General features: G+C 47.8%; 1 protein-coding gene across 4 annotated transcripts in view; it reads right to left on the reverse strand.

The window, feature by feature from the left end:
* The window catches only part of PTPN5 (protein tyrosine phosphatase, non-receptor type 5), a 58,433-nt gene that overhangs the window by 21,528 nt on the left and 10,347 nt on the right, over positions 1–26,558 (reverse strand). For 2 of the 4 annotated variants that reach the window (XM_023510295.1, XM_023510284.1), the window contains exons 1-2: positions 18,197–18,216; positions 12,575–12,651 (exon numbers count right to left, since the gene is read on the reverse strand). In XM_023510295.1, coding sequence (XP_023366063.1) covers positions 12,575–12,651; positions 18,197–18,216 — 97 coding nt within the window. Of the gene's footprint in view, positions 1–12,574; positions 12,652–18,196; positions 18,217–26,558 lie in introns of those variants that run through there. The other 2 variants (XM_003781165.1, XM_003781164.2) reach the window with 1 other exon arrangement.

The following is a 26,558-nucleotide window of genomic DNA, read 5'->3' on the forward strand; positions in this document are numbered from 1 at the left end:
AAGTTTCAAGCTCCTCCCAAAGGCAAACAGATGGTGGATTTAGAGTTCTGGGAAGAAGTACTAGGAGTTCTGGGAAGAAGAACTAAGGGTTCTGGGAAGAAGTACTAGAAGAACTAGGGGTTCTGGGAAGAAGTACTCCCCACAGCCTCTCCACCCTGTTAGTTCTGCTTATTGGTGAGTAATAAGACCAAGAGGTCCACAGAAGGAAGGAGCAGGGTGGCAAGGGCTTGGGTTGGCAGTGAGTGCATCTTGGATGGAGAGCTGGCTGAAGGCAGGGCCCACACTGTCCTCATCTCTGCATTCCCCAGGCAGGCAGGATGGGGTGGGAAATGGAAAAACATTCCAGTGTAAAAGGATTCTGGACTAGAACGTGGGTGTTCGCTATTTACTGGTTACATGTCTTAGGAAAATTTAGCCTCTCTATAACTTAATTCCTGTAGTAGTCTTAATGTGTGGCTGTAAATTTTTTAACGCTTTTCCCATCAATAGGCGGAGCCATGTCCCCTCCCTGGCTAAGTGTCCTGAAGAAGTGGTGGCAGAAGTGATGTTATAGGACCATGACGTTCGGTTAGAAAAGTCCAGGTAGCTTTTGCTCATACTCTTGGGACACTTGCCCTGGAAACTTTTGGCAGCTGTGTAAGAAATCTGGCTACCCAGAGGCTGCTTTGTGGAGAGAGACACTTTAGTAACTATACAGTGACTGCTTTACAAAAAACAGACTCTTTTAACCCTTATAATCACTTTGTGCCTCTCTGGAGTAGAGGCTCACTATGGGGTAGGTAATATAGGGCTGTCCTTTGACAGACAGGAAGACAGATATATGAGAGCTGCAGGACCTGCCCAGGCCATCATGGATCATGGATCATGGACAGAAGAGCCAGGACTCAGACCCAGGCATTTGGGCTCCAACATCTGTCCTCTTACCTACATTGTGCAGCCTGCCCAGACTGGGCCTCCATTGCTGCTTCCTCCTCCCTACTGGGGGATGTTAGCTTGAGAAGAAGCTTCAATTCATCCCAGGACAGAGGGGACAGGCTTTCTCCCCCTAGCATAGTCCATCATACTCTGCTTAGGGGACTCTTCTGGGGAGGGAGGTACAAAAAAGTAGGACTGGGGCCAAGATGACGAGAAGAGATTAGGGAACCAAGGCTGTCCAATGCTTGGTCTAGAGAGGGAGCAGGGCAACTGACCAGTATCTGAAGATCAGTGAGGCTGTGCTACACCGAAAGGCCTGGAAGCTCGAGGTAGACAGATTTCCAAGTAACATCAACTAAGTCTCTAAGACTGGGCCCTACAAGTCTATACTGTGGCTATTTCTGTCCCCACAAGTGGCTTTGTTTCTACAGAGTTTAAGTGTCTTGTAGTGGCTATCAGCAAAAGGTTTTGGAGTCACACAGTCTTAGGAATGAGGCCTGATTTTGCCATTTACTACCTATGTGACCTTGGATAAGTGATTTAATCTCTTTGAACTTCAATCTCTCCTCTGGAAAACAGATATGGTAAAAATTTCCTCCTAAGACTTTGCAGACATCATGCCTGCAGGAAAATTGCTCAGCCTGGTGCCTGGTACATGATGAATGCTCAATAAATGATAACCAGCATCTAGAGAAGGGAGTCAGGGGAAAAGCAGAGCATGAAGGATTTCCCTTTCATCTGCCAGGTGAGCTCCCCCACCCCCTGAGCAGGACAACTGGTATCCCACCTGGACGTGGGCAGGGGCTGTGAGGCTGCTGGCTGGCTGGCAACTAGGGTTGGTGGAGTGGGCACGGACTGGGGGTGCGGGCAGTGAGGCAGCTTTGTTTCTGCCAGTTAATTAAGTCCAGAATGCTAACAAGCTTTCAAAACAAAACACAACTCAAGTACTCTTTGGATGGGATATAATAAAATGGTTCTATCTGAAATTGCAAACAGCTTTGTTAGTGCAAACAAAGGCTCAGTTCTTTGTGCCTCTCTGGAGTGGAGGCTCAGAAGTATGAGGGTGAAAAGGGTCAATGAAACTCTGAGGGTGCCCCTCCTTCCAGGCTTCCCACGCTGAGAACTAAAGGAACTGAAAGCAGAGGCCCTGGGGGCAAGGGGGTACCAGAAGTCCCCAATGCTTGAGACTTAAGCACACAAGAATGGGGAGGGAGGAATGGACTTGAAAAAGCATCTTGCTCTATTCTCCCACTTCACAGACATGGAAACTGAGGTCTAGAGAGTAAGAGGCAGAATTCTCTAGTTCATTTCTCTTATTAAGCCAGCATAGGATGTTTAATGGATGCTCCCTGTGAGTATCTGAAGGTCTAAGGCTTAAGAGCCTCTGATAGAGGAAGGCTGGGTCCTGGCTTGGGGTTCTTTGTGGGTACCATTAAATGCCCTCAGAGGTCTAGGAAAGTCCAGGTGAGCTTTTCAGCCCAAGGCTCCCCCAAGGACAGCAGGGCAGACAAATACCAAGCCTCCAGAGGCTACCACCATCAGATGGCTCTCAGCAATCTGGGAGGCTTACAACATGTTCATAAGATATCAAGAGGCCCTGAGTGCTTGATCCAGATATGAGATTCTGGGCATCTTCTTGCCTACAAGGGCCTTCAAAGCCTTCTATAAATTCAAAGAGTGGGACTAGGGGTCTTTTAGGGTCCTTCCAGCTCTAAAGACCCACTGCTATTAAAAAAAAAAAAGAACCAAAAAACCCAAACTGAACTGCCTACTTTCATTCAATTCAATATGAGTTCCTTTTGTTATTAGGTTAAAGACCAAAATCCTTGCCATGGCAAATAAGGAGAGGTACGCTCTGATCTGTGCTTATCTCCCCAGGCTCCACCCACACTACCTTCCTTTTCTATGTTCTGGCTTCTTCCAGATCCTCTGCTGGAACTGGTCTAGGGGGTAGAAAAGTCTAGAAACTGATAGTTCTGCTCCAGGGTGTAAACATCAAAGAAATTCTTATGCAGTCCCTAAGGGAGCATGTAAACCAGTGTTCCCTCCTGTGTTCTCTGTGGAGGGTGTAGGGAGTGGAGCACTGGCAAGCCCTGGTCTCTGGCTAACAGGCTGCAAGGAACTGAAGCCTGCCAACAACCTGTGAGTGAGCTTGGAGGTGGGTTCATCAGTCACCCTCGAGTTCAGAAATTGTAGCCCTGGTCCACATCTCAGGATATTGTGAGGCGCAGCCAGAACCATGTGGCTAAACCGTTCCTAGACTCATGACTTAGAAACTGTGTGAGATAATAAATGTTATTTTAATTGCAGAGTTTTGGGGTATTCTGTTGTATAGTAGACTATAACTAATGCAAGCAGTTTTATCCCTTCATCAGGTACTGGAGACTGTCATAATAGGCTGTGTTCTTCCTGGGGAGAGGGAAGCCTAAGAGGCTGGGTTGGGTCAAGGATTGGCCCTGCTGCTGGATGCCAGGACTGACCGCTTAGGTTGGCAGAGGGTGGTGCTGGGCTGGGTGGAGGAATGAAGCACAATTCTAAATGGTCTAGTTTGTGATCAGTAAATGGTCTGTCTTAAGTTAGGTGATGTTCAACAGGGACACAGGCAAAAGGTCGAATAATCGCGATTAGCCACAGCCCAAATGGAGCTAGGAGGAAGGAAGGATTGTGACTGGTTCTTAGAAGAGGGCTGCTCTGTGCAAAGCATTGTCTTTGTTTAGGAAAATAGCACGCAATGGGAAATTTGGGGCAGGCTTCTCATGTATATTTTAAAAGACAACATAACCCCAGTTAACATATGGTTATGCTTGGTTCAGACAGCTTAGTTCCTTCATTGCTAATGACGCCCTCTGTTTCCTTAGATCCTTCAGGTTTTAATCATTCAGGATTAAAAAGAAATAGCACTAGGGTGCTAATTAATAGCCCACCTGTCCTGCACATTACTTTCATATGTGCCTGTGTTAAATTCTGAAGTTTAGAGATGTAAAGTGATTTGTGCAAGAGTCCAAGCTCTGAAAGGGCAGAGTGTAACTTCACTCACACCCAGGGCTTCTGATTCCAACAATCAAAACCAGAAAAAATGAGATGTGAATAAGACATTATGGTTTACAAACCCCGATTCACATCCATTGTCTCATTGAATTCTCATAACTAATATGAGAAGATTGCTTTTCATTACATGTCTCACGGAGGGATGGAGCAGGACAGGGGCTTGTCTAAGACCATCTCTGAAAGGCAATGCCCAATCCCAGGACTGACACCCTCTATCCTCACACCCAGGAAAATGTCTCTTGTCCTGACCTCACACTGTAGGGCCCTGCTTCGGTCCTTTATCAGGCATGTTCTTCCTCACAGGTGGAGTCCTTGCAGCCAAGGGTCCCTCCTGCCTTTAGACCATATATTCAAAACCCCAGAATTCCCTACTCAGACAGTCCTGAGCCCAACGGCCCCTTTTCTGACTGCTTTATGACAGTGCTGTGTACATTCCTGGGACTGGCTAAGGTGGCTGCAGAAAGTGTGTTTGGAGCTTGGATGTGTCGGCTGGGGTAGCCATTTACATAAACATGCCTGAGTATCCTTGTGGCACTGAACGGAGCTGGGGTGAGCTGGACATTGGCTTTCCCTAGATTCCACATGTTGGTGCAGAATTCTGAGGAGTCAGAATTGTAAAGTTGAGCCTGGCTTCCAAACTCCTTACAAATGAACATTTATCAATGTAGAAGGAAAACATATTTCATTTCCAAGTTTATTAGCTGGCTTTCTAACTTTTAACTATTTACATATAACACAGATAGGTTCTATGAATGTTCGGGGTGGGCCTGCATATAGTTGTGTTCTTTGGAGTGGCAGGGAGAAGAGCCAAAGGAAAGAGAAGACCCAAAGAGACAAAGATTAATCAACAAAGAGTGAGTAGCTTAAATAATGGGAGGCTGGGGAACAGAATGGGACGTGAGGGCTGAGGGAGGAAGCAGCTAGCATTAGGAGGAATATGAAAGCCTATGAAGAAGATGCTCTGGTGGACCAGGATGGCTACAGATTCTCTGCATTCCTTTCCCTCCCCTTGAATCTGGGCTGGCCCTGTGGCTGGTTTTGATCAATAAAATGTGATGAAGTGCAACTTCTGAGGCTGGGACTTAAGAGCTCTGAAGCTTCTGTTTTTGTGCCTCTTGGAAATCAGCTGCCATATAAAAAGTCCGTCTACCTTGAGCCCATCATGCTATGAAGAAGCCCAAGTTAGCTGCACCAAGAGAAAGGCCGAAGGGAGGAGGACTGAGGTACCAGACGTAGAAGAAAAGTTTTCCTGTGCGTTCTATCCCAGTCCAGCACCCGGTGAATACAGCCCAAGGAATGACCTTAGCGGATGCTGCCTGGAACATAAGAACCCCCAGATCAGCCCTGCATGACCCCCCCCAGATTATAAGCAAATAAAATTGTAGTTGTTTGAACTATAAGCAAATGAAATTGTGGTTGTTTTAATCCAGTAAGTTTTGAGATAGTTAGGTAGCAACAGGTAACCAAAACATGCTGAGATCTGAAAAGAAAGAAGTGAGCTTAAATGGAAAGTTGAGTTTTTTTTTTTTTTTTTTGAGACAGAGCCTCAAGCTGTTGCCCTGGGTAGAGTGCTGTGGCATCACAGCTCACAGCAACCTCCAACTCCTAGGCTCAAGGGAGTCTCCTGCCTCAGGCGCCTGCCACAATGCCCGGCTATTTTTTGGTTGCAGCCGCCATTGTTGTTTGGCGGCCCCGGGCTGGATTCGAACCCGCCACCTTAGGTGTATGTGGCTGGCGCCTTAGCCACTTGAGCCACAGGCACCGAGCCTTGTTTTTCTTTTTTAAAAAAGATACAAAGAACTTCCTGAGAGTGGAGGTGATTTGTCACTGGGCCAGGCCAAAGAAAAAGGTGACAGCATCCATCACTGCATATTTTAGAAGTATACCAAATACCCATTTGTCTGAAAGGCCTTTGGCATCAACCTTTGTGGAAGCAGGGGATTGGACCAGGTGGATTTTTTCTTCCACGTGTCATCACACACCCAGGTAACTCCCTGGAATATCAGAACTATTTCTGTCATGGCAAAGAAAAGTGGATGCTCATTCTCCCCACCATCTTTGGCCCCTTTTCTTGCCTAACGCTGCAAGTAGAAAACACTTCTGCCTGTGCTGTGCTGGTTCTGTGAGGTCCAGGTCTATAGTGGGGAGGCGTGAAAGAACCACATGCTACATTACCCACTCTGCTGCTAATGGACTAACTTGACGTGATGTTTCAGCACCAGAATAAGAATGCAAGGAGGCAAAGGTGTTTCTGTTCACACTCTATATTGTGGTACAATCATAACCATCATTATTACCTGCCATTTATCGAGCACTTTGTAATAAGCACTTTACATCCATGAACTTATTTAATCCTCACAAAAGCTCTGTGTAGATCTTATCATTTTATCACCTTCATTTTAGAGTGAGGAATTTGGAGCTCAACACTGTGAGATCATTTACTTGAGGTTACGCTGTTGGTTAGTATCAGAGATGTCATTTGAACTCAGGTCTGTCTGTCTCTCCACAGCACCCTAAGTCCCTGCTAGATGGGCTCCTCCCTCCATATCTTTCCAGGTGCCTGACAATAGTTAACCTCTACTATTGTTGACCAGTGGGCAGCTGGGTTGGTACTGTCTTCTCAAGACAACAGTATCCTTATAGAATGCTACCCCAGGTTTTTAGCACATCCAAATAGTATTTTGTTTCACTTCATCTATTCTAAAGACTCAAGTCAAAGACAACTCATCATACCATCAGCTACAATAAATATCTCTAAATGTATTAAAAGTCTTGAATGCATGGCTCGGCGCCTGTGGCTCAAGCGGCTAAGGCACCAGCCACATACACCTAAGGTGGCGGGTTTGAATCCCCAGCCCGGGCTCGCCAAACAACAATAATGGCTGCAACCAAAAAATGGCCGGGCGCTGTGGTGGGCGCCTGTAGTCCCAGCTACATGGGAGGCTGAGGCAGGAGACTCGCTTGAGCCCAGGAGTTGGAGGTTGCTGTGAGCATAATGCCATGGCACTCTACCCAGGGGGATAGCTTGAGGTTCCGTCTCAAAAAAAAAAAAAAAGGTCTTGAATGCAAATGGCACCAACATTTCAACAAGGGAATATAAATCAACTGAATCTCTGCTGCTAAGTGGTGATAAGCACAAGTGACATCTTAGTGGTAGTACTAAAACCAGATCATCTCTGTGTTTGTCTACCCGGGCTTCTGCACCTGCTCCTAAACTAGTACTAGACATTAGTTTGGGGGGTTCTGTAAGAACAGGGGCAAGGCCCATTATGAGGTTAAGCTGCTCCTTAAAAGCTGGATAGCAGGTTCTTGAAGACACAAAGCAAGACCCTCCTCGTCCTCAGTAAGGCTTCCCCGACTCACAATGACAATGTTGCACAATGATGCACCCTTCCCTGGGACGCTGAACTCTTTGATAGCAGGGACCACATCTGTCTCCCTTGTCACTGTATTACCAGTGCCTGGCAAATATTGGGCATAGAGCAGACGTGCAATAAATTTGAATCAGTAAAAGAATCGGGCTGCCTTTTCAATGGGTCCTGTTTGTTTCCAGTATAAGACTTTCTCAGTGGCACGGTAAGACAGCAGCCATAGCTATGACCCGATCCTTCCTGCAGGTCAAAGGTGGCCGCTGCAGGATTAGGATGCCAAAGCTTTCCTCCACCCTCTCTGCTTTATAAAGTGGTGCTCAGGATGGACAGTGGCCATTTGCTGAGACCTAGACCTCATCCCTGGCCTCAGAGGTAGGTTCTCTTAATATTCAAAATGATACAGAGCACAGCACCCAGGGCTGGGCTGGGTATAGGCTTCAGGATACAAGTACTTAAGGTATTAGAGCCAGCAATCCAAGAAGCCAACTGTTACTACCAGAAGAGCAATGGCCTACTCATGCCTTGAGTATATCCTCACAACCTTGCATAAGTCCAGATAATCATGACTCCCCTAAATCCCAGGTTGGCAGGGACTGTCATGGCTCTGTCAGCTACCTGCAGAAGGGCTTTAGGACTACCTTGTTCCCAAGAGCAGTGTTGTCCTTAGGCCTCGGCCCTGTACTTCCTCGCCTCTAGCCATGCCACTCTCCATGAGATGAGAAGTACACAGGGCTCAGAAGATGTGTACTTCTGGACTCTGTGACCACCTGTTGTCCTTGCCCCTCTTCCCAGGCCATGCTCTGGCTACCAGGACTCCAGAATCTCCTGCCCGAATAGCCCAAAGCCTGCATGGGTCTCTTTCCCAGGTATACCCTTCCAAAGGTGGACACTGCCTCTGACTTAGGTATCTTTAGGTTTGAGGGGCAGCCATCAGGCAGCTACTAGGGTGGTGTGCGAACCAGACTTGGACACACAGACTCATCCCAGGCCCAGACTTGGACCCACATGCAAATATGCCAAGGCCTTTGCAGTGCCGACTGAGCAAAGGGTGGTGTCCTACTAGTGTCCTCATTTGTAGTTTGGCCTTGGCCCCTAAAAATGTTAGGTACAAGCCTGCCCATGAGTCAGCTTGAAGGAGATGCTGACAGCAACGCTTGGTGATAACGCTCCCCACTACATACTGGCCCCACGGGCAACTACGTTTTCTTTATCTACTTTCTTCCTCCACCCCATCCCCCCAAGGAAGCTGCTGGTCCCAGACTGGGCCTGTGGTGCTGCTGGTGGGAGGAAAGAGTGGAGGCCCCAGCAGCATTAGTGTTGCTTGGTTTCCTGCAAATGTGAACACCTACACACAGAAGAAGGGAGAGTGTGAGTTTGAATGCATCCATGTGTTTGGGTGACCGAGAGCAAGTGAAGAGAGCAAAAAAGGGAGGGAAAGGGAAGAAAATGAGGTTGACCATATGGAAAAGAGTATATGCTTGAGAGAGAAGAAAAATATGTGTGTGTGTGTTATGCATGAGTTGGGCAAAGCAGCTGGGGATACCCAGTGCCCCACAGTCCCTGGGAACTGTGAGTGACTAAGGGCCTGGGATGAGGACGGAGAATGTAGGGGAGGGAAGGAGCCTGTCTGCCCATCTTTGTGTGTGTACATGAGGAGGGGTGCAGTGTGGGAGAGAGAGGACACCCCCAGAGGACGGGAGAGAACAGGTATGTCTGTCTGTCACTGGGCAGCATGGACAGCGGAAGTGCGGATGGAGTTGGGAGAGCTGAGTGTGCAAGAGGAAGACGACGAGGAGCAGGTGTGTGAACCTGGAGGTGTGTGTCCGCCCCTGCAGGGCTGCGTGACACAGAGGCAGGCCACGTGCCTGGGGATTGTGCGTGGGTACATGCAAGTGTGTATGGGGGCATGAGGCTGTGGCAAGCGAGAACAAACAGGAGCATGTGAGCACACATGGGGACACCCTCGGGGTATGAGCCACGTGCCTGGCCCTGGAGCAATGGGGGGGCTTCCAGGGGGAGTTGGTGATGCCTGAGGATGTTTCTGTCCCAGAAAGCTCATCTGAGAGGACTGTATGACCTGCCTGGTGCAGGCTCAGGCCTGGGTGACCATGGCTGGGAGTGTTGGCCACACGGCCCCCGTCCGGAGGTGTGTGTGAGAACAAATGAGTCACGCTGGCCCTCACTCTGCCTCGCCACCCATCTTGCCCAGAGGGGAGGACAGCAGGGCAGGGGAGCGAGTACTCAAGGGCTATATTTTTATACCACTATTATGCAACTGCTTTCAGTGCTTACAGGCTTTTCTAAAGGCCCAGCATTCTAACTCTCTTGGCCCCACCATCTTATATATGTCCAAGTTTCGGTATAGGTCAGTGGCTTCGGCTGACAAACATCTGTGGATGTCTGCTCTATGGCAGGCTTCAGGTCCAGCCTATTTACAATACCAAACCACCCCAGTCCTAGCCCATCCCCCTCTTATTGGCTTTAATTTTCCCATGGCATTTAACTACTATTTGCCACCCTATACATTTTATTTTTTGTTTATCATCAATAGCAAATGTCTACACAGCACTTGCTATGGGCTTGACACTGTTTTGAGCTAAGAATTCATGGGAGCCTCCAACAACTCTACAGGGTAGTGAGTATTCTGCTTGCCATATTGTAAATGGGAGCCCCGGAGAGGTTAGTTTGCCAGTGATCATCCCGGGCTAAACTGGGGCCAGAGTCCCTGCTGCTGGCCAGCATGTCATACATAGTACTGTCCTGTGAGGGTGGGAAAGCTTCTCAGTTTGGATCACTATTGAATCTTTAGGGCTTACAACAGTACCCACCACATGCAGGTGGTTAATCAGCAGTAAGAGAATGAAGAAATAAGGGAATAAATGCTAGACAACATAGAGGATGCAGAGATGAAACAGAGGTAGGAAGGATGTGGATGGGGACATGCACAGTGACATTGCCCACCTCCTCTAAACTCCTCCCTGGTACAAATATACCTTAACTCTTTCTGCCTCTTTCCAAGGGTGTTGGAAGATCATGGTGGCTCCAAGGGGGCGATGGAGGCAGAACAGGGTAGTGGTGAGGACATGGGCTTGGTTGAGAGACTCCCTGGAGTGAATCCCCCGTCTACCAGCTAAGTGAACTGCACAGACTGCCAGACTGTCTAATCTCCCTGGACGTTGGTCCTTCATTCGTAAGGTAGGGGTAGCTTATGACACCAACTTCCTGGGGTATTGCCTGAGGAAGGCAACGTGCCAGCTCCAATGGAGATGACCAATACTCTTTTTCCATTCCACACTGGTTGCTGGCTTTGGGGAAGAATGGGGCAGAGGATTGGAATTAAACATATTATGCTTATTACTGTAGCCTCTCTATTGTGGCTTCGCCCCATTTTCCAGAATCAGCTCAAAGCAAAACTTGTCCATGCAATTTCATTAGGGCCGGGACTAAGTTTGCTTGGTTTCTTTTGGTAACCACCACATCTCTAGTACCTAGTACAGTACACAGGACCTAGTAGGTGCTTGATAAATATGTGTTAGATGAATGACTGATTGGCTACATTTATTTACTCCTCAAGGACCTTCACAAGGATATTTATATTGCTGTTGTTTTCACTTACAAGAGGTTCAGCAAAGTTAAGTGACTTCTCCATAAACACATGGCCTGAAGCAGAAAGCCAGACTCAAATGCCAAATCCCATGCTCTTTCTTCTCCCCACACCATGCTATTCTCAGGGCTCCCATTCATCATCTCCTATTTTCCTTGGATTTTTTTCTAGCCAGTGGGGCCATCCCTGATTGTAGAACCATCACTGAATTCTATGACTCATTTCTGAATCACAGAGCAGTTTAATAGTTGAAAGGGACTTTTGATGTCATTTGGACCTCCCACCCATTGTGGAAATTTCCTCTCTAGTGTCTACCTGAATGCCATCAGTGATGGAACACTCATTTTCTTCCTTGGGAAATATCAAGGTCTATGATTGGCCACTTTTGAGTCAGAAAGTATTCTGTGCACTGTGGGCCAACAGACCTGTCATTAATTTCTATATATTGGACTTATATCATCCTAAAATACACAGAATGGATCTTCTCCCCCCCTCCACAAGACAGCCTTTCAGATGTCCAGGTAGCTCTCAGATTCCTTCAGAGAATTTTTTTCAAGCTAGACATTTCTGGTCCCCATGATAACACTTTCAGTAAGATGGCGTCCATCCTAGACCATCTCAACAGGCCATCCAAAGTGTTTTGAGCAATGTTACCCCCTACTGGTTAGAGGGTGAACTGCAGCAAAGGGCTCAATCCTCAGGATGCCTGAGGCACCTTTGTGAGGAGCTGAGGGACCTGCACAGAGTGTGAATAAAACAGCTGCTTATTTTGAAGACTCTGTTCTAAGGTTTCTCGTCAATCGTTGGGTTTCTGACATGGTACGGGGTTGGACATTAAGAGTTCAAAGGGTTATTTTTAAACAAAATGAAAGGAGAGATATGAAAGTATATGCTGTTCATAGCACTGTTTTACCACTTGTATTTATTTTCTAATATTTCTACAATGGACATTTGTTATAAGAAGAAAAACAATGATAAAAATTTTAATGAAAAGAAAAAAATTAAAAATCCCACCTGCTTCCTTCTATTCTTTCCAACGGTATTTATCACAACCTGGGTATTGGGTGTATAATGGGCACATGTTGCCACCTGTGGGCAGGAATGCCTTAATGATGTCTCCATAGAGACCGCAGTGGCCTGTGGGTCAGAGAGTGAGGCTCCCCACAGGGTGCTCAGGTGGACTCAGGCATCCCACTTCCACACTCATAGTTCACACACTCAGGCATCACAGTTCCACTTCTCAGCAGGGCTCCACATCCTCCCCGCCACCCTTGGCTCATGCAGCATTCCAGCTGTTTGTGCTTCCTACTTTCACCTCTTGAAGTCTGCCCAACACATCACCAGTCAGTGGCCATGTCCCTATCAGCCTTGGACTCCCCAGTTCTTCACCTTTCTTTCTGCTTCCTAGCACAGGCTCAGCTCTTTTCCCCCATGTGAGCCTAGAGCTCTAAACAACAACAGGTCAGAAAGTCATAGGGGATTAGAAAAAAAAAATCCCCATTTAAATGAAGATCTATGGAACCCCTGCATCATTCCTTGAGTAAGTTCACAGCTGGCCAGGCTTTACTCTAGCCCCAGCTGGGGCACTGTCTCTCTGCTCAGAGTTCTGGGGCACGTAGGCACTGGGAGGACTCACCCGGCAGCTTCTCACTGCAGCACATGTCCAGGGTCCCTCCCTCGGAGACATCAGTGGTATGGCTCTTTCTCTCACTCCTGCAGCAGGAGGAAATCAGTTAGATAAAGCTGTTCAGCTGAGACTGAGATAAAATCCTAGGCAAAGATAAAAAAGCCTCCCTCTCCTATACTCTGTGTCCCTTTGACTAACCCTACTTCATCAGGGGAATTAGAGAAAAATGCTTTCTTATGGAGGGGTCAGGCTGCACAGGCGGAACTAGAATTCTGCAGATGTCTTTCATGTGGAATCAGCAGCAGCAGCAGCAGCAGCATCACAACCATTGTCGTCATCATCTCCCCGAGGAGAATGGTTTATTATGTACAAAGCATTTTACAACCTTTACCCCACTGAGTCCTCACCATGATCCCATGAATTAAGGATTCTTAAACAGGGTCAGAGAGGTTAAATAACCTGCTCAAGGTCACACAGCTCATTAGGGTAGAGCTATAGAGCTGGGTTTGAAATTATCATCTAGAACTCCAGGGTTATAGTCTCACTGCTGTGCCATTCTGTGTCCTAGTACCTGTGGTTTTGAACCATGGGTGAACAAGAGAGGATTCTGGGTAGCCCAAGAATCCAGTTCCCCAAGACATGTGAGGGCACTGAGTTTCAGGCAATGAAAAGTGACATGCAAAATGTGTTTTGCATATTCGAAGCGATCCCTTCTTGAAATCAGAAAACTACTCTTTCTAGCCTAGAGGGCACCATATAGGGCTGTACTGGTGTGTGTGTGGGGTCCTAGCTTTTCTTCTTTGCCTGACAAGCTAGAAAAAGGTCTTAAGAGATCAACTAGAGGAAATGTTTTTAGAGCGGGATATTGTATTGAAGGCAACAGGGGTTCCCCTACTCTGGGAATGGTGTGAAATGCAGGTGGGGGCTCCAATGGTCCTGTCTGCACTTCATGTCTCTGACCCTTGGCAGAGGGTCAGGGTGGACACACAGACCAGGCTGACTATGTTGATCAGATCCTCTGTCCTGCACATTGAAAATGCATTCTGGAGAGCCTGGAGCCTGTGGATGTTGGTGCTGAATCATGGTGGCTGCAGTGCTCTGCAGAGAAGATCCACAAACATCTGCTCCTGGGGGGCTCAGAGCTGCTTCACTGCCACCTGCTGTAGTGAGTCTTGACTGGGCAACATGTCCATCAAGACCCTGAAATGCCCCAGCAGCCTTCCAATAAATTTCCATATTTTAGCTTAAGCCAGTGGGATCTGAGCTCTGAGAGTGGCAGCAGGCTTGATACAGCCTTGCTAGCATAATATTTTCAAGAAGCCCAGGGGTCCAGTTGCCTCTCTGCCCACCAGTTCTGCAATCCTGCCTCTCATCAAACTGGTACTGGGGTCTATTTCAGGCCCAACTGCAGATTTTAAATAATTAAGGACAGACAGGCCAGATTAAGGGTACCCTTTCTCACCTTGATTATCTTCTGTTCTTAACTAGATTGTATTATTTTATTTTTTCCTCACTTTAATTGGTAAGGTCTCTAAGAATCCCAAGTCCCAGAGCCCAGCTCTCCTGCAGAGAGGGGGTCACTATCTTCAAGGTAAATGCCTAACTTTTTCTCTAGAGTCACTCCACTTTTCTCCCTCCCCACTGTCTCTGTCTTGGTCCAAGCCACCACCATCTCTTGCCTAGATTACTGCAACAATATTTTAACTGATCTGTGGCAACCACTCAGGCTGGCCTCCCAAGCATCCACCACACGTCTCCAATGCCATGGCTTATATAACTTGTGTGGTTTACAACCCGTACAATGGGGCTAGGACAGGCTTGAGCTAGAATCAATTCCTTAAACTCAAAATTTATCACATAATCTTTCTTGAAAAAACTTTCATGGCATCTATTGTACTAAGAATAAAGATACAGATCCTTTGACACAGCTCACTAGATCTTGTGTGGTCTGGCCCCTCTAACTTTATCTTATGTTCCTTTTCTCCTTGACTTCTGCACTCCAGCCACAGTGGACAGGCTCTTTTCTTTACAGTGCCTTAGCACGGCTTTTCCTTCTCCCTAGAGAGCCCCTTCAGCTCTACTTTCCAGTACTTTTTGCTTATCATACATATTTGACACAATTGCAAATATCATTTTAATTCCTTAACATCTACCTCAACTATGAGAGTGTAGGCTACATGAGGGCAGGGAGCACTATATGTGTTTTATTTACTACTGTATCTTTAAAGCCTAGCACAGTGCCTAGCTCATAAGAGGGTGTTCAATAAACAAATACGTGTGGAATAAGCGAATGCCACCCTGACGTTCTTGAAGAAACATCAGGAACCTCAAACATAGCCATGATCTGAGCTACTTGGTGGGCAGATGTTTGTTAAGCCACTTGAAAGCCTCCTCCACAGCTGCTGTCCAGAGCATTTAGAGAATCACAACTCTAGAAGGCCTCTCATTTTACAGAGGATGAAACTGAGACAGAGAATGGGGGTCTGACTCGCCCCAGGTTGTGTATTGAGTTGGTAGCCACAGGGATCAGGTTTGAGAACACCTATTCCCAATCTCCCAATCCTGAACATTTCCTTTCTCAACCCTAAAGAGCAGCCTGGCTGGAGGGCAGCCCACAAGAGCTGACCCCTGGCCGGGTGCAGAAAGGCAAGGTATCTGGCCATCTCTGGAAGGGGACCCATGTCTGACTCACATCTGCTTTCACACCTTAAGTCTCCCAGGCTCCAAGCTGTGTTCAGAATAGCTCAGTACTGCATGTGTGCAGCGGACTCTATAAATAAGCTTCCTAGAAAATGACTAATTTCATAATCAGAAAAGCAGAAAGAGTAGCACCTCTTGACTGCAGAAGAAAATGGAGCAAGAGCCTGCTGCTCTGCCCTGTAGTCGAAGGACTCCAGGCAATCCCAGCCAAAACCTGCATGTTTAGGCTGTCCAGGGGAGGGTTTAATTAGATTTCCAAAGAAAACAGATACCCATTCAGGCTGGATGGAGAAGCCCAGTCTCTGGGCATTGTCCTTCTCCCTCCCCACCAAGAGCAGAAATAGCTACCTGCAGTGGATTGCTGCAGGCTCCCTCTCTCTGCTTCCCCACTTCTATCAGCTAAGCAACAGGAGCAGAACACTGGCCGGTAACAACAGGCAGCAGCTTGCTGGGCTGGCCCTATGCTGCTGCTCTCAGAGCCAGAGAATCCTAGAGATAAAGGCCTTGGAAATCACCTCGCCTGCGCCTAGTCCACTGATGGAGAATGTCCATTCGAGAGGAAAAGAACCTTCCCAAAGCCACTGCTTCATTCGACAAGCTTCTGCTGAGCACCTCCTGTAAGTAAGGCCCAGAGCTGCCCCAGAAATAACAATGATGAACAATCCAGGCCCCTCCTTCCTGGATCCCAGTCTTCTGGAGGAGATAGACATGCAAACATGATTGCACCCTGATGCCAGCTTTGCATGTGACACTTTGGAGAAGGCTCAGCTCAGGTCATGGTGAGGGGGAAGCGGAGGTGGAAGCCCTTTCCAAAAGGAAGACAGGAGTTGATTCTTAAAAGACGTCTCTAGGTGGATGAGGGGTCATGAGGGAAAGAACTTCTTGTATAAAGCAAATACAAGAGCAAAGTAGGGAGGCCCAAGATATATGAAACATTTGGCACTGATTGGAAGTAGGCTGGTCAGTGGGATAGGTTGGCCCTTAGCAGAAGCATCCTAGAAGCCAGAAATCCTGCCCCCTGGGTGGGGCAGCCTTCTCCCATCTGACCATGTGGCTTCCCTGCCTTAGAAAGGAGGCACAGGCTGCCCCACACCTAGCCTGGGAGGTCTGTAACAGGAAGTGGGGCAGCTGTATGTGCCTGAGAACTGGACATTAGACCCAGGTGGCAGTATCTCATCTGGTCCCAAACTACCTTTTATATTTTGGTAAAATTCACACAGCATAAAAATTTACCATTTTAGTCATTTTGAAGTGCATAATTCAGTGGCATTTAATACATTCATAATTTTGTGCAACCACCACCATTATATAGTTCCAGGATATTTTTATCAACCCGAAGGAAACCCTGTATCCATTAAAGAGTCATTCCCCATTCTCTCTCTCCCCCTCTCCCAGCCCCTGGCAACCACTCATCTGCTTTCTGTTTCTATGGATTTTCCTCTTCTGGATATTTCATATAAATGGAATCATAGAGTATGTAGCCTTTTGTGTCTGGCTTCTTTCACTTAGCACAGGTTCAGCCCAGTCTCTAGCATATATTGGCACTTCATTCCTTTTTATGGCTAAATAATATTCCATGGTAAGACAGATTTCATTTTATTTACTTATTCATCAGTTGAACATTTTTGTTGTTTCCACCTTTTGGCTAATGTGAATAGTGCTGCTATGAACTGATCTATTCATTCATACTCTGCTCCCAACACGCTTATAGCTTTGGACAATCCTTTCCTTGCCTTGAGTCTGAAGCCTCATTTATAAAGTAAGGGGGTCAGGCTGTAGCCTGAATGTCATCATCTTCTTGTGTCTGTTTGTACGTGTGAAGGTGATGTGTGCTATGCAGCTAGCTATTCCTCCAAGGCTGGGTCTGGGAAACCTGCCTGGACCACCCACCCATTCTTCCAGGAGCTCGTGACCAGTGGGGTGGACAGAATAGACAGCTGCTGTGGGCTGGTGAAGTGTAGAGGCTGGGATGGGGGCTGTTAGGAGATATCCTGTAGTAGGTGCCAGCTTTGCCTAGGACTTACACAAAGAAAGAGCTGGCAGATTTGGAGAGGCAGGCAGAAGAGCTTGAGCCCACTTCCTATGTGGCAAGACCAAGGAGGAGCTGGGATGCTGGATTCCTGGCTATGAGGCTGAGCCAACCCCAAGCAGACATGCCCTGTGCCTTGGACTTCAGGCTCCTGGTACAGCTAAATACCCCTCACTGTCAGCACTGAACTCTAACCACCCTTCTAATGCTCTGACCCCAGCAGACATCTCTATTGACTCAAATTTGTCCATTCCTCCTTTCAAGCCTGTGTTCGTCTTGTTCCCTCTACCTGGAATACATTATTTCTCCCCTTTTCCAAATATTACCCATTCTCCAAGGAGTGACTCAGGTGGTACCTCCTCCATGGAGCACTCCCTGATCTCCCACCTCTAGACCCCCCGCCCCACACACCTGGCTCATACTTCCTTTTGTCTCCTACTTTGTTTTGCTGCTATAGTTAGCTGTTTATGCACCTGCCTCCCCCACTGGCTTCCGAGAGACTAGGCTAGGAGCATCCTCACCCCCCTCAACCATCTTTTCATCCTAGGTGTTCAGTACAGGGCCTGAGCCTGTTGATGGTCATGTTAAAGGTCAAATGTAGGGCAGTGACAGGGTCTCAGGGTTGGTGGCTTTGTAGAGTCTGCAAGGGCAGGCTCCAGCTTGAAGCTTTTCAATCTAGAGAAGATGGTCAGACCCTGGCCAGAAATAAGCCCATAATACCATCTAGATTTTCATCAGCATGTTCAGCATGCGGGGGCAGAGGATGTGGTGATTTCATGGCAAAGGAATAATCAGGCCGACCACCTCATGCAAATGAATCGCGTGTCCCAGAGCATGCAGGTGGAGAAGGCTTGGTCCCCTCAATGGGCAAGTTGTGGAGGACCACACACATGCTCACTCACCTAGCTCCCTCATAATTCATTCCCAAGGTGTCCGGATGGGGAATGATGCCATCTGGGCCAGGACAGGAAGTCTGATCGGCAAAAAGCAAACTGGAGATGTGAACGGAGGAGAAAAGCCGGTTTCAGAACATCCAGATGGGGATAATGAGGCTCGCAGAGGTTAAGTGACTAGTCTCAGGTCACACAATGTGTTGACACTTGTTTTCAGGTGGTTAATAAAATCCAGATTTCATTTTAAGAGTTACATCTCTCTCCCTTGATGTCCTGCCTGCCCTTCGTCACACAGAGAGCCCCAAACTGGAGCTCAGTTACCTGCCATTTCCGTGTCATAGTCCAAAGCCTTCTAATAAACATCTTTTCTGAGTTACTCAGGGTCCGCTTCTGTTGCTCGCAACCAGAGAACCCAGACTGATGCATGCAGCAAACCTGTGGGACGGGTAGGCTCTGAGCCCAGGACTCCCGATGCTTAGTTCACTGCTATTTCCATCCTGCCAAGCTGCCTACCCTCCTTGCCCAGCTGTCCACTGTCCAGCCATCTGTCCCCACGTCTGAGCAGACTACAAACTTAGCGTGTTCTGGATCCCAAACACGGAGGATGAGTGTTCTTTGCTTGACATGTGCCCAGATGAATGACTTCCCTTCCATCCCTGCTCTCTATGGGTGGGAAATAGGGGTGTGGGTGTGGCAGAGGCCCCAGGGAAAGAACACAGAAGGGCACCACACAGGCTCAGCCTGTTGAAGGGCTTGGGAAACATGGTTTTCCTTCTTTTATGTGAATCTGATTCAGAGACTGGACCATCACTGTATTTACCTCATGTATACTAAAAACCTTCCATGTGCAGGCCTCACTTGTGGCCCTGGAAATATAATAACTATAAGCATCTCATAGGAGATATAGGTAAGAACATAGGCAGTGGAGGCTCAGGTGGCCCTGGGACTACAGGCGAGGCCCCTAATAAGGCAGAAGCCTTAGGAGGTTCCCAGGAAGTGCCATCTGTAATGAGATGTGAGAGGTGGGGTCTACGGTTATAGGATGACAGAACAGGGGTGGGTGACAGGCATGTCATGGGCCTGGGGTTGAGAGAAAGCAGGGCCTGTTCAAGGAATGGAAAGCAGTGTACAGGGTGTGTGTGAAAAGGGAGTATGGTGTGGTACAGGGCAATTTACTGAGATACTAATTTGTGTTTTTTTCCTTCCCTCTTCCTTTCTTTCTGGGAGGTAAGGCCAACCTACCCTTTAGGAGAGGTTTGGCTGCAGGAACAAAAGCTGGGTTCCTGGAGGGGCTATCCTTTGTGGTCTTTGTTAAGTGAGTCTTGCACCTTGAGGGAGGGGCTCCTGGACAGGAGGAGGTGAGAGGGTGGAGAGGGGTCTCTAGGCCTGGGAAGGTGAAGAAGCTGAGGGTTCCATGACGGGTGTCTGGTGTGTGTGGGCAGTGACAGGACCACCTGGGAATAGCATTGAGGTGTGTAGAGCATGCTGGATCTTATCCTCTGGGGTTTCCACAGTGCCCGCCCCAGAGCAAACAGAGAAAGCAGACCTGGCGAGGCCCTTCAGGTGGGACCGGGGCTATCTCTGCTATAACTGGTGTGTTTCCTGAAAATATCTCTGGCATGGTGGCTGTGGCAGAGGATCGCGAGGGGTACCCCAATAATGCCTGAGAATGAATTTCCTACCAACTAGGGGTAATGGGAAGCTCCGAGTCCAGTGTAATTTCATTTAAGAAGCATAGTGACGGCTCGGCGCCTATAGCTCAACCGGCTAAGGCGCCAGCCACGTACACCTAAGGTGGCGGGTTCGAATCCCCAGCCCGGACCCGCCAAACAACAATGATGGCTGCAACCAAAAAATAGCCAGGCGTTGTGGCGGGCGCCTGTGGTCCCAGCTACTTGGGAGGCGGAGGCAGGAGACTCGCTGGAGCTAGGAGTTGGAGGTTGCTGTGAGCTGTAATGCCACGGCACTCTGCCCAGGGGGACAGCTTGAGGCTCTGTCTCAAAAAAAAAAAAAAAAAAAAAAAAAGAAGCATAGTGAGACATTATTTCTTCCATGCCCAATATTGAGGATTAAGAAACCCACTAATGGCAAGAATAGATTCTTGACCATGAAGCCCTGAGACCAGATGAAGGGTGGGTGCAGCAATCAGGTAAGAGATGGGGGTGTCTTGGCTTTGGGATGTAGCTGGGGATTACCTCCTTTACTGAACCATCTGCTCCAGCCACTCTGGTTTCAAACTGTAAATGCCTTTCCATCACATTCATGACCACAAAATACATTCTCTGCTTTGCCCTTTTGCACAGGCTGTCTCTCCTGCCTGGAATGTCATCACCTCTGCACCCATCCTCAATGTGCAACTCAGATTTTAAGCTCCAGCTTAATCTTCAAGGCTTCAGAAGCCTTCTCCAGAAACAGATTTTCACTCTGATCTAGTCAAGCTGTGTGGCCTCAGGAAAGTATCTTTATCACTCTAGGCCTTAAATTTTCCCATTTGTAAAACAGGGTTGACAATACCTTCCACCCAAGATTGAGGTGAGGATTACCAATGAGTAAGAGAAATGTGAAAATGATTATCATGGTATTTGGTAAACAACAGGTGCTCAGGAACCATGGAAATGACCAACAACAGAGAAGAGAAATGAGGGTGGTGGTGAGAGAAGCAGGTATGAACAATGCATAACCTTCTAGTAAAAAGCTGGAACCTAGATTCTAGGAAGGGGTAAGGGCTCTGAACATTGCCTATTTGTCTGGAGCAGCCTTTGGGCAGGTGAGGCATCCCAGAACCATGTGCCTCTTCCTGTTGATAACAGGAAGGCACTGCCAGGCCTGCAGGTGCCCGTGGTTTGGGCCCAAGGCCCAGTATGAACTGAATTTCCTGCTGCCCCTGTGCTCTCAGGAAGAAGGGTTTGGAGAGAGGAGTCCCTGTCTTGTCAAATTCCTAGATGGGGTGGGATGGGAGAGCAGAGAGACACAAAGATTCTCTGCTGGCCTTGGCTACCCTGCTGGCACCAAAGCATTAGGGGCCAGCTACATTGGCAGCACCAAGAGACAGCAGGGGCTTGTGGCAGAGGCCGATGCTTTTTGTCTTGACTGCATCTTTGGGGTGAAGGGTCAAGAACCTCGTCATCCAGCTCAGGCTCTGTGGATGCTCCCAGCCTCTTCTTGGGGGCCAAGCCCACTTTTGTTTAGAATCCACACTCTCTTCTCTTGTGGTCAGGTTGGTGAGGATGGAAAGGGATAGGAGGCAGCGATCAGAGTGAGGAAGGAAGCAGGGAAGAGGGCAGAATCAATCTTACGGCCACCAGTTTAGGTAAATCTTCTACAGCTCCCTAACAGGATAATAATAACAGTCTTAAAGAAGAAAGGACAGCCACCACTACTGAATGTGTACCACACAGGCCAGGTACTTCCCCAAGTACCTTGTAGGTTTCTAGCATATTTAATCCTTATGACAGCCCCCAAAGGAACATACTAGCATTATCTGAATTGTCTAGAGGAGGAAATGGAGCTTCAGAGAAGTGAAGGGACCCGCCCAATGCCACATGGCTAGTGATTACAGAAACCTCCCCCCCACAATCCTAACCTCTGTTTTCTTCCACTTTTGAGCTTTTGGTGGAAGAAAGTACACATCATAGGGTTGGGTTCAATGGCTCACACCTGTAATCCGAGCACTCTGGGAGGCTGAGACTGGTGGATTGCTGGAGCGCAGGAGTTTGAGACCAGCCTGAACAAGAGTGAGACCCTGTGTCTACTAAAAATAGAAAAACAAGCCTGGAGTTGTGGTGGGTGCCTATAGTCACAACTACTCAGGAGGCTGAGGCAAGGGGATCATTTGAGGTTGCTGTGAGCTGTGACGCCATGGCACACTTGCCAGGGCATGCTACCCAAGGCGACAAGAATGAGACTCTGTTTCAAGAAAAAAAAAAAAGCGCACATTATAGCAGTTGCTTTCTACATGTGCTCTACAAAAAGGCTCACCATAAATCTGTGGGGTCACATGTGATGATCCCTACTTTACAGATGAAGATATGAAGGCCTAGGCTCATATAACGAGTGAGTTAGTGAAAGAGCCAGAGGGAGATTCCCAGGCCTGTTCCCTTGTCCAGGGACAGGAAGGAGCTCACTGGTGTGCCCTCCCCAGGAGCAGAACGACTGGGAGTCCTCCTTGAATAATGACCTTGGTTTTCTCCACTGGAAGCAGCAGCCCAGGCAGCTGCCCTTGGAAGGCTGCCTTGAGTGGGGAGTGTGTGGTGGTGTCAGCTGTGTTCCATAAGTGGAGTGACAAAGTCCCAGGCACCTATGTGACCTTGGGCCAGTCATTTCCCCTGAGTCTCAGCAGCCTCCAGTGACTTGTATCAAAAGGGTTGAATAAGGCATCTTCAAGGGCCTTTCCTTACATGTCAGGCTTCAGTTCTGGGGCAGTCGGATCCCTGGGGTTCAGGGTTTAATGAGGCAGATGGCAGAATGGCAGTGAACCAGCAGAGGGCACTCATAGCACCAGGGAAGCAGGACTTGTTCCCTGGAGACCAAATTTCATCCGGAGGGGGTGGATTTCACCTGAGCCAATTATTGACGGAGGTGTTGTTCAGCAGTGATGAGTTGATGCTGTGGATGGTCCTACCTGACTGTAAATTGTGTGGCTGACAGAAGCCCAAAAGATGATGGATTTTGGAGTTCACAGGTCATCTACTCTCCAAGATTGTGAAAACATTATACTCTGCTAACTTTCTTTATCCCCCTCCTCCAGGTATGCAGTTTAATTTACAAGGAGAAAACAGGCAATCACAAATGTGAAGTTGTGATCACACCTCTTGTGGTAGGGAGTGGGGGGTGGGGGTGGGAGGGTTCTGCGTATTTCTGCTCAGATAGCTTGCTCTTACCTATATTGCCTTAGAAAGTACATTTCCCTCTATTGCAGTGGTTCTCAACCTGTGGGTTGCAACCCACAGGAACTGTATTTAAAGGGTTGTGGCATTAGGAAGGTTGAGAACCACTGCTCTACTGGAAAAGCCCCCGTCTTTCCCTTCTCTTGGAAAACTCTTACTTGCCTTTTAAGACCTTGTTCAAATGCCACCTCCTCAGTAGAACCCTCCCTGACTCCCTTAGGAAGAACTGGCTTACTTCCTTTTTTGTTCTCACCTCTCCTCATGGTCATTACCAATGGAGACACCTGTACCTCTGGGTCATACTGATCTATACCTATACACAAGCCTGTGGTCTGTAATCACTGCAGCTTTCTTTTATTTAGGGCTCTGTGCACAGAACAGTATTACATCATTCATTCCTCACTGTAACTCCACGAGGTAAACATAGTCATCCTCCTACACATGTGGAGATTGGAACTTGGAAAGACTGAGTCACTTGATCAAGGTCATACAGTTGGTAAGTGGCAGAACCAAGCTTCAAATTCAGTTTGCCTCAATACCAGGCCTAGGCTTTATTTAAATCACAAAGTTTACATCGCCTCTGATATGGACCTTCCTGTTTCCCATGCCTAATACTATATCTGGCACCAGGCAAATGTCCAAAAAATGAAAACTGGGTTAGTCTTTGCATTTACAACTGGCTCATTAAAAATACCACAAAAGTAGTAAACACAGGCTCTGTCACTGGACTGCTCAAGTATGGATCAAGGCTCTTCCACTGGCCAATACACTTGACTTCTCTGTGTCTGAGTTTCTTCATCTGTGAAATAGGGATAACTGTGTTGACACTGTAGAGGATTAGATTAAATTTTGATTCTCACATGACTTTTGTGCATGACATGAGGTACAATGTTTAGAAGAGGGCCTAGGAAACTCCTAAAACGTGCATTTTCACCATCTTGTGTGTCAGGCTTTTTCTGTTTCTCTCCCCATAGATAAGGTCCACAGAGGCTCTGGGTGTGTTAATAAACTAGTTCTTAAAAAAAGGCCCTGATTTGTGGCATTTGCCAATTTCTGTGGCGTAAGTGCTCCCACCATGGCTGATTTCAAGCTAGAATGAGAGGAGTCATGCTGCTAGTCTTGGCAGATGTCAGGACTTTTTCTCAGTCTCTCTGTGCCTCAGTTTCATCATATTTAAAATGGACCAGTAGTAGTAACCTGGGAGTGCACACGGTATGCTAGCCAATTATTACTGCAATTGTTCAGAGTTTTAACTTAGTTTCACTGTTGCTCATCTGGCTTTGACAGTGGCCCAACCTCAGCACTGGACTTCTGCCCTGGCAGGTGGAATCTCTGCCTTCCAGGATTGAGAGCTTGTCCCTCCTTACAGCTCTCCTAACTCCTCCTGGAACTAGAATTTTGGCCCAGATAGCGTTGGCTACACATCCACTCTGGTAACACATTATTTCATGCCTCTGATTTCATCTCTAGGCTTCCCTGATCCCATAACTTGGTCTGAACTATTGGCGCAGGCTGTGCCTTACTCTGGATCAACCATGCTGATCTCTTCAGGTATCTGCTCTGGTCTTCCTATTTACAAAGCTCCTTCTCCCAGGACCTGGGTAAACTTACAGAAGGGAAAGCCAGGGCAGTGCCTGTGGTTCAGTGAGTAGTGCGCTGGCCCCATACACTGAGGGTGGCGGGTTCGAACTTGGCCCTGGCCAAACTGCAAAAAAAAAAAAAAAAAATTACTGGGCATTGTGGCGGGCGCCTGTAGTCCCAGCCACTCAGGAGGCTAAGGCTAGAGAATCACCTAAGCCCAAGAGCTGGAGGTTGCTGTGAGCTGTGATGCCATAGCACTCTACCAAGGGTGACAAAGTGAGACTCTGTCACAAAAAAAAAAAAATTAAACTATTCATAATAAACTATCACAATATCTTCAAAGGGATAAGAAATAATATAAATACCCACAAGATAAGAATAGGATGCTAATGAAACCAAATATAAATCAAAAAACAGAAGGGAGAGCTGAAGTTCAAAGTTAAGTTTGCTATCACCCTACCTGCTGCTAGGGAAGCCCCTAGTTCCTGCCACGCCCCACTGTGGGCTCTAGTTGCCTACCAGGGCCTCCATCTCCAACCTGATTTAATCCTCTGTGCTCAGGCTGTGGCAACACAGGCAGAGAAGATCCAGGCACCTTATGACTTGGGGAAGAGTCAGATAAACTGAGTCAGAAGCAAGGCCTGGGAGAGGAAGGCAGAGGCTAGGTTTGGAAACATTAGCTGGATCTTAAGGCTGTTTAGCCAGAAAAGAGTGTGAATTAGGAAAAACAAAATCCAGGTGGGACCAGAAGTGAAGGCTGAAAAGACCTTAAATTCTAATTTAATAATAAATAAATACCTACTATGTGCTGCATGCTTTCCAACACCTTATTTCATCAGTCCCTCAAGGCAACCCCAGGAAGAAGACATCTTAACCCACTCTGCAACAGCTATAGGCACTTAGAGGGGTTAGGGATTGACATGAGAATTTTTTTTAGAGACAGAGTCTCACTTTCTTGCCCTCGGTAGAGTGCTGTGGCATCACAGCTCACAGCAACCTCTAGCTCTTGGGCTTAGGGGATTCTCTTGCCTCAGCCTCCCAAGGAGCTGGGACTACAAGTGCCTGCCACAACACCTGGCTATTCTTTTGTTGCAGTTTGGCCAGGGCCGGGTTTGAACTTGCCACCCTCAGTGTATGGGGCGGGCACCCTATTCACTGAGCCACAGGCGCCACCCAACATGAGAATTGTTAAGTGGTCACCCTGGTCCTGCTCAGGTGGCCAAAGGAGAAGACAGGACAGAGCCTGGTCCTTGGCCAAGGACAGGTGATTTTCACGCTGCCTTCTGCTGGTGGACAGTTGGAAACTTGGGGCCTGGGGCCAAGGTGGGTGTGAATACATGTCCTCAGTCACCAGGATGAATCCCTCAAAGCATGACAGGCTGAGAACTCTGAGGTCACACAACCATGGCCCTATGGAAAAAGGATGGATTCAGACTGAAAGGCAGTGTGCCACCACCTAATCCCCAGGGGTGCTGGGACAGTGTCTTCACCTCTTTGAGCCTCAGTTTCCTCCCGTGTAAAACGGAAGTGACAAAAAATGCAGGGTGGTAGAGAAGCCTGGAGCGTGAGTGATGTATATAGAAAGAGCTATGCAATCCTGAGGCAGGCACTCTGCTGCCCTGGCTCAAAGCTTCATTTCCTATCTTCCTCCAAGTCAACCTAGCACGGGAGACACTCCTGCTCTTTGTGGCAGGCAGTGGCACCAGCTACAAAGGTCTGCTTCTGATTTCCTCAGGCTCTGTCAGGTGTTTCTAGAGCTAATGAGAACAATGCAAGAAAGAACAGCTTAAGGATGAGAGGGACTTTCCCAGTGGAACCTCTTCTGCCCTCTGGAGAGCTCCAGGCTGTTTCCAGGTCCCCATGTCAGCCTTGGAAGGGTGGATAAAGGAACTGGAAACCCAGTT

The sequence above is a fragment of the Otolemur garnettii genome, unplaced genomic scaffold, assembly GCF_000181295.1.
Source record: "Otolemur garnettii isolate 467f Iridium unplaced genomic scaffold, OtoGar3 scaffold00001, whole genome shotgun sequence".
Classification (NCBI taxonomy): domain Eukaryota; kingdom Metazoa; phylum Chordata; class Mammalia; order Primates; family Galagidae; genus Otolemur; species Otolemur garnettii.